The following is an 8538-nucleotide window of genomic DNA, read 5'->3' on the forward strand; positions in this document are numbered from 1 at the left end:
ATATGCGCTTGTTAGTGAGATGTACATTTAAAAATATGGTATGCACGCCAAGAAGTAACATTAAAATAATACACTCGCATATATGGAATATTCTCTATATGCTTTTATATCTATAACTATGCGAACTTACTTAAATTTAGGATACAATTGTTTTGTATATACATACAGATTCTACATATACATATGCAATCAAATAAAACATAATAAAAATTTCGTACATATTTGATACCACAATAAATAGTCTTTATTTATCGCTTGTGTCGAGATATTGAGAAAAATTGTAATTAACCTCCGTTTTAGTTCAAATTCAGAATGTATCTGATTGAGCGACACCTACTTGGTGATGGCAAGTATTGTGAAAAATTAGATTATACCGAAAGGCAGTCGGAGATGTGGTAGGCCATCTAACTCATGGAGGCGACTAGCGGAAGCAGAAGCTCAGCAAGCAGGTCGAATTTCGCGATAAATAAAATCCTTAGCTTAGAATAAATACAACTTTAACTTGTTTGCCAACTATTGCCCTTTGGTCCACCTAGAAACTGCAGGAAAACACCCTCACCACTAAAAAGGCTTACCAGGGCCATTAAGAGAAGGCGAACGCACGAAGAGATAGTACGTAGTGGCAATGAAGCATTATCCAGCGCCAGACAAAACACACCCCTCACTAAAATCATACCCGTACGAGCTCATAGGAAATCATTGCTGCGATCCCATGGATTACTTCTCTTAGAATACGCACCATAGTTAACCGGTATAAGAAGAGGCGGTTAATAAAACTATCGGTCATCAGGACAAAATCATCAAGGATGTTAACATCTTTTTCTTTTTGTTGAGAATTTAGGCAAACGTAATATTACCAGTGGTTTCGTGAGGAACAATCGAGTAGCAATCACAACCGCTGTGTCCCATGATTTTTTGACGTATGACGTTCGATGTGAAGTTAGAATAACTTTAATTCTATCAAAAGTGTAGCTTTCCAGTTGCCCAAAATTCGGCCATTGCTGCGCACAGGACTTAAAATCTGCATCTTAAAAATTTTGTTTGCATGATTGCTTCATTATTTTCGTCGTCATTTTCAATAGTAAATTACCGCCAAATCAATGAAAATATTTTTAGAAAACTACATTATTTTTTTAAGTATTTACCATCACCTATCTATGCAAAATAAGTATGTAATGAGCATCAGAAAAATAAAAGCTTAGTATTTATTACATACCACGAACAAGCCCCAGAAGCTTGGGGACAGCTCGTGTCTATGCCGATTCTCGGCTCTCATACTTGACCTTTAAATAAGAGGGGATAATAAGGTAATAATAGTAGATAGGTTTCAATTTGAAGGGAATGGGCAAACTTGAGCTCTCAAAAACCTCTCAAAGGTATTTTCAGGGTAACTTATGACAATAAACAGGCTTTTTATACAAAAAAAATCTTAATTTCACTTTCTACTCAGTTTCAGCATGCCTACCTTGTAAATATATTCTAAACCTCTAACTTCGATTTTCTACTATTTTCGCTGAACGTGATTAGTATTTAAATATTTGCTATGGAATGATTGCAGCAAACGCAGAAAACAATTAGGCACAACCACCTTTCCATTTTTCTAGCATTGATTTATTTCGCTATTGCATTTATTTACATACATTTTAAATTCGTTTTCCTAGTGCAAAAATATTACTTAATAATATAAGTGATGATATATACAGAGTTGTTCGTTTATTTGATTATTTTTTTATCTTAAAAGGGCGAATGTATTTGGCATGATGTTTAAGTCTTTTTAAATCTATTGGAATCAGGCACTGGAGAAAAGTATTTGTTATGAAGCCTGTAATGCCCCACACTTTATTATGGCCAATCACAAAATTGGGGGTACTCCAACCACCCCTGAACTGTGTATGCCTCAAGGTTTTAGGATGCACCAGCTCTTTGAGGGGCATGAGCAATGCCTCCTCTACTTCGTCCTCGTTGAGTTTCAACTCTTTCAAATTAAAATTATTCACAACGGCAACAACAGGCATTATAGCAGCAGTATGTCGAGGTTTTATAATAGTACCTGATCCCCAGACATGTATGCGTCTACGAGACAATCCAATTTCTTCCTCTGCTTCACGTAACGCACAATCTATGAAGTCAGCATCGTCCGGATCCATTATTCCACCTAAACACAACATGTTAAACCAAAACGGAATAATAAAACTTAGTAACCCACCAGGAAAAGATATTTGTCGACTATGACGAGAAAGTCGACTGGAGCGCCGGGTGTACAGGATTGATACCTCATCCTATAAAATAAGATTGAGAAGACTAAAAAATGCTTCAATCAAATTTCACATGTATTTTCCTCAAGCCATTAGTTTTAGCGAAATAAATATTCGAAAACACGTCATCATTATTATTATTTCGTATGTACATAAATGCATGCTCTCTGCACCTTTGAATGCCATGAAATATTTATCAGTATGCACTGCTGACAAGAACGGGGAAACCTTCGGACACTGTCTATATTGGAGTTTCAGGAGATGCACTACCTTATTAAACCTATCAAGTTAGTTATGGTCTTCGGATTATTTCTAGCATTAAAATCAATCGACGGTTTAATAAGTTTTGATGAACAAATATTTAGTCGAATTACACTAAACTGCATCATACATTCGCATCTGCCGCTTGTTGACATCCCACAGTTTATTCGAGTATATTTTAATACTGTTATATAAAGGACAGTTCGTTTTGTTTGATATTTATAGTTCAATCAAAATAGACCAGAGTCTTATAATTTAGGAATGTGTATTTCTGAAGTACATACATATGTGATCAACGATGAATGTACTAATCTCACCCTTTCATCCGTGCAGAGACAAATCAGAACAGCAGCAAATGACGTTTCGTTTGTCGTCTTCCCCAACCTTAACCCAATGGGTGGTGGTGTTCGCATACATTGCATAGCTCGTAATTTGTTCTTCTCTGATAACAGGAAACCCGTTTCCAGGTATTTGTCAATATCGCAACTTTCCTCATCGTTATGGTTACATACTCCCGCTCGTTTCGCTGTGTATAGTATTAGTCTGCGTCGTATGAATTGAAAGGGAATAAAGCGTAAGGTTTTTGTACTCAACATTACAAGTTTATAAATAATAAATATTGTTAGGAAACAGATTACTGAATTATTCAACTAACTACTTTAATAGAGAAAATCAGCTCCGACTTTATTTAAATTTCTTATATTGTGTATCGATTTTGATTATATTTTACTATCGTTCTGTTGAATGTCGATGCTGTTTTAAAGAAAGTATAATCGTATATCGATATGTGTTTATAAAACCACTACTCATTTAATATATTAAAATTATGCTATGTTCCCACGGCACGTAATTCACGAATTGTCCTGCTTCCACGGCGCATTCGTAATACACATTGGCAGCATTACTTCTTGTTATTGTTTTTTGCTGTTTATAAAATAAGTTTTTCTGGTTATTATTCAACGTTGATTCACTTGTTTCTGTGTTTGGCTTACTCCTTCGTTTTGCCTTGACAACTAATTTCATTAAAATTTAGAAGACACAATGATTTGTTCCTAAGGTAAATGCACGGTGTACAGAAACTAAAGGTTGCGTCTTCAGAAAACCGCTACTTCATTTTGCACGATTTTAAAAACTGGCTGACGTTATGAATACTTATAATACAAAACAAACAAAAGGAAGACGAATTACTTGTTTGTGAGTATTCAGTTTTTTTACCAATGAAGTGGTGAAAAGAAAGTGGGTGCATGTATAATTTCTTGTGTTTGGTTTTTGTTGTTGTTGCATCTTTCTAAACCCTGTCAGTGAGATATATTGTAGTTACCGGTTGTCTTCGTCTAACTCATTTAACGGCAGACGCAGAAAACGTGCTGTTTTGACAGGTTGGGTTCAGAGGGAAAGGGGTATTAGGTGAGAAGGTTTGATAGGGCATGTAAATAGAAAGTTAGTCTCGTGCGGTGTCCCATTGTTGCCGTTTCTACGTTACCAGATTTAATCTGATTTTCCCCGTTTACTAGGGCTCCCGCCCCGGTATAGTACACCATGCCTTGCCTTTCTTGCGTTTGGTAGTTTCTATTGCTTTCGCTTACTCCTCCTCTTCACAAACAAGCAATTTCTCTTCCTTTTGTTTGTATATTCTCGAAGCATTAGGCAGCAGCGAATTCGGAAGTCGCAATTTTGTATTCTATCATTCTTGCAAGGATGATAGATTACCAGGTTTGGCAATCCGCTATGTCGAAAAACGAAATTTAGCGAGTCACTTCGACTGCCACGTCACTGACTCATTTCACACGTATTCACACACTCGTCCAATCAGTTCGGACGTCAACGAAGTAACGTGAGCGAAGACTGTGTTGATCTTTTTTCACTTATCCAAAACAATTTCGCTTTGTTTCATAAAAAAACCGCTGTACCCCGGTTACGTCAGTCAGTTAGCTGTTTCGTTCAAATTCGCTGAGCACCGGCTAACGGTCTAATCTTAGCCCCATTTTAAAAATCTCTTCACCATGCTGATGGCCAAACTTGGCAATCTATCATCCTATACTCAGATATTACGTTGACGTCTGGCACCGTTCGACCCCATCTCATAAAAAAACATAATCTATCAACCAAATCAAATCATAACACTGATCTCTTTCGTCAGTAATACATAACACTCCTTAGATTGAGACTAGGAACAATACTATTCTCAACCAAACATCTGCACAATAAATGTGAGCCCCGATCCCGCTCAACTTGCTTAACAACGATGGCAGTTGAGCACGTCATGTTGCACCCAGAATGATCCAATACAAGATTTCGCCTTCTGAATTTGCTGCGACGTCTTGCCCGAGAATATATAGTACAAACAAAAGCAAGGGAAACTATTTGGTTGTGAAGAGGAAAAGTATGCAAAAGCAAAAAAAAAAAATACCAAACACAAGATATTATACGCACACCTACACATTTTCTTGCCACGGCATTATCTGCAAGAAAGCGGAAAAACCCACATTTGGAGGTTTTTATAGTGTTTTATGATGAGCTTTTTTCATGGCACTCGGAGGCTTGCCATTGCCTGGCGATGGGCGACCGCTATTATAAAATACTTTCTTCATTTTGGTGTTTCATGTACGCAGATTCGAACCTACGCACTCCCAAATGGGAGTCATGCACCAACCCAATGTTTGGTTTTGTATTATTATGGTGTATAACGCAGCCGGTTATCAAATTCACAAAACGTTAGATCTAAAAAGACAACATTTTAAGAATTAAGGGAATATCATCCATCCACGAATTTTCATACAATACATGACCACAACTAACCACATCGGTCCCATGTATTTAGTATTTTACAAATTTATTTGAAATATTTTTAATATTATAAATATTATAATGTTTGTCGATTAAATCTGGATCCCAGCTAACCTTCGATTTCGGTGAATTAACGCCCAAATAATAGTCCTTATAAACTGCCGGAACTTCTGCGAAGAATTCGTGACGTACAATACCGTTGATCGCTTTCTTTTTGAGTGAAATCGACGTGTTTTTTTGGTCTTGGTTCATTTGGGACCATCCATTCATTCGCCTTATGTCTGGGTTGTGCGTCGTACTCATATATCGACATCTCGTTTCCGATATTGATGCGTTTGATGAATGTTGGGTCAGATTCAGCCTTGAAAATGATGTCTTGGGTGATATCAACGAGGTCCCTTTTTTGCATGCAATTCAAGGCCTTTGTGGCCGACTTTGCAGCAACACGGTGCAAATACAAATCATTAACAATATCCTGAACGTATCCATAAGCAATGTTCAAGTTCTCTGCTAGGTCTCTGATAGTTAATTTGCGGTTATTGATTAACTTTTCTTTCACTTCACTGATGTTTTCATCAGTTTTCGATGTCGACGACCTGTCATTACGTTCGTTATCCTCGTTGGACTCATGATCTCGTCTGAAGCGTTCATGTAAGCGTTCGTAAACGGCTTTTTTCTTTAGAGTATCATTACCGGCGGCCGCCGTAGCCGAATGGGTTGGTGCGTGATTACTATTCAGAATTCACAGAGAGGTCGTTGGTTCGAATCTCGGTGAAAGTAAAATTAATAAAAACATTTTTCTAATAGCGGTCGCCCCTCGGCAGGCAATGGCAAACCTCCGAGTGTATTTCTGCCTTGAAAAAGCTCCTATAACACCACAAATAGGAGGAGGAGATCGGTCAAACACCTAACAGAAGTGTACGCGCCAATTATTTATTTTTTTTTTTATCATTACCGAAAAAGTTTCTCAACATTTCTAAGGTTTTCGCACCATTGAATCCATTTTTAACCCCAAATTTAATACAAACTCGTTGTTGTAAATTCAAATCCATTTTTAAAAATGTAAGAAACCAAAACACGTGCAGAGGTAGATTTACTCAAGACGGCGTAACTTTTACAAATGTCAAGCAGTTGCGATACAATTTTGATAGGAAATAGGTAATGCCACAAATGTGGCAATCTAACAAAAACAAACTGAACTTAAATCAATTGACTTAGAGCATCTTATGAGATTGTTACGGGAATTTTTTATCAAGGTCGTAAGTTTCAAAAAGGATCTGAAACTTTGAGTTTGTTTCATAGATGACTATGATTTGCTTGCTATATTAAATGTATGCATATGTTAAATGGTTAATAAAATTTTACTTAACTTAATTTATTACATCTATTAGTTTAAATGTAAAAATAATTATTTTTAGCTTCAATATAATTTTGCACTCGCGGCACTCGTTGCTCGCCTAGTGGCTTTATTTAAATAAATAAATAAAAAAAAATATTGATTTCTTATCTGAATATGAATATGAGCCATAAATATTATTTGTACAAATACTTAGGCTCCTGCGCCACCTGCAAGTCTATTTTTTATTTTTATATAAAGGATATGCATTTTGAGTAGGAGTTAAACCGGGCAATAATCGAGTTTAAATAAGCTTATAAATTATCCCTACCACACCTGTAACACCGGAATGAATACCGGGGAGAAAAATAAAAATATTAATTTTTTTATATTAGGTATAGTTTTGTATTAATATTACGGCCAGTTATAAAAAGAAAGAGCTTATTCAATTACTTTATATTTAGTTATTATATACATACACATATACAATAATATATAATTGGTGCTCATATCTTTATAAGATGTTTGGCCGAGCGCCTCCTCCAATTTGATGTGTGTGTATTGTTGTTGTTCCACAATTAGAGGAACTCAGAGTTTTATACAACCCCGAATGGCAGATGGTTTTTTTATGAGTAAAATATGTAGTTCTTTCGTGGTAAAATATTATATATCAGTGGGTTTGTCATTGCCTGTCGGTGGGCGATCGCTATTGGAAAGAACCTTTCTATCAATTGGTATTTCCTATAGTGGATTTCAAATCCGGAACCTTGCTAATTGTAGCCTCATACAACCAACTATGGTTACGGCGCACAGTGAGACGGAAACGGGCACACTGTCTCAAAAATGTGTATCTTTTTTATCTTAAGTGGTAATAACTTGAAAATTTGTTACTATTATGGACTTTTTAATGAATTAAATTTAAATGAAATTAGAATTAAACTTTATTAAAAATAAGGTTTGAAAATTGAAAAGACGAAAATGATAAACAGAAAATAAAATTTTGAAATAATGCGCATTTATAAAGATTTATTAATCAAAGCAGAATATATTATTCATTGTAGTTTTGGTTTCCAAGCAAATCCTAGATCATTTTGGCAACATTAAGTAATTACTTTTTTAAAGTGACGTTTGGTGCTCTTAGGCTTGATATATATGGATCTGATGTGAACAATAATTAAAGTAGAACATCCTCATTAGTTGCTAAACGATTACTCTGCGTGGAATTATATAATCGATATCGTCTATAATCTTTGTTTCGAGTTCTTGTGTACCCTCAGACAATTGGCGTATATGCAAAATTATGAAATGTCTTATAACATTTTCACCATCAATAAGGATTTTATAGAGTGAGGATGGCATGTAATACTAATTATGTTTATTTACAAATAATTGAGCAGGGTCCATTGCGCATTGGCCGGTAGCATTGTTGCGAATTCAGTTGACGTAGTTTGTAATATTATATAATATTTATATAGCCGCTTTATCAACTTTCGATGCCAGTAATATTGGCTAAATATTGATAGTTAAAAAAATCTTCGCGCAGTATTACCATCATTGCCGTTGCCAGTTCCTCGTCAGGGTTTGTCTATTTTGAAACTTACTTAGCACATTTTTTTCTTCTCTTCTTTGCTTATTTTATTTTCGGGAGTTTTGCTTACCATTTCTTGAACGCGAAATTCTATGAAATGTGCAAAATGGTTTCCATAAATTTAATCCAGGCCTGGAGTGTGGAAGGGCCGTAATGGAATACTTCTTCGTTTTTCGAAGTTAGGTCAAGCTTTGTTCAGACCATTCATCTCTATAGTATATCTATCTAGCTCGACATATAATACACACAGGATTTGATGATATATCAGTTATTTCTCGTAGCATACATGTCTGATCACGGTACTACCGTTA

The 8538-nt window shown here is 35.7% G+C and overlaps 1 protein-coding gene across 3 annotated transcripts; it reads right to left on the bottom strand.

Moving 5' to 3' along the window:
• Positions 1-325: 325 nt before the first annotated feature.
• Positions 326-3243, bottom strand: LOC129236853 (mitochondrial coenzyme A diphosphatase NUDT8). Of its 3 annotated transcripts, none has more exons than XM_054871122.1 (4): positions 3172-3243; positions 2834-3059; positions 2207-2279; positions 326-2155 (listed from the first exon to the last, which is right to left on the bottom strand). In XM_054871122.1, the coding sequence occupies exons 2-4, from the start codon at positions 2936-2938 to the stop codon at positions 1722-1724; spliced, it is 612 nt and encodes a 203-aa protein (XP_054727097.1). In that variant the 5' UTR covers positions 2939-3059; positions 3172-3243; the 3' UTR covers positions 326-1721. The 3 variants fall into 3 exon arrangements, with proteins under 3 accessions (XP_054727097.1, XP_054727096.1, XP_054727095.1); XM_054871121.1 differs by lacking the exon at positions 3172-3243 and having other exon boundaries at positions 326-1975; positions 2051-2155; positions 2834-3164; XM_054871120.1 differs by lacking the exon at positions 3172-3243 and having other exon boundaries at positions 2834-3164.
• Between the last annotated feature and the right edge of the window lie 5295 nt (positions 3244-8538).

The sequence above is a fragment of the Anastrepha obliqua genome, chromosome 2 (genome assembly GCF_027943255.1).
Source record: "Anastrepha obliqua isolate idAnaObli1 chromosome 2, idAnaObli1_1.0, whole genome shotgun sequence".
Classification (NCBI taxonomy): Eukaryota; Metazoa; Arthropoda; class Insecta; order Diptera; family Tephritidae; genus Anastrepha; species Anastrepha obliqua.

Coding starts and splice junctions, on each gene's coding strand:
- LOC129236853 (XM_054871120.1), bottom strand. CDS start 3,112: ATGTTGAGTACAAAAACCTTACGCTTTATTCCCTTTCAATTCATACGA. Junction 2,280..2,833: donor GTCTCTGCACGGATGAAAGG/GTGAGATTAGTA, acceptor CTTATTTTATAG/GATGAGGTATCAATCCTGTA. Junction 2,156..2,206: donor TCGACAAATATCTTTTCCTG/GTGGGTTACTAA, acceptor TGTTGTGTTTAG/GTGGAATAATGGATCCGGAC.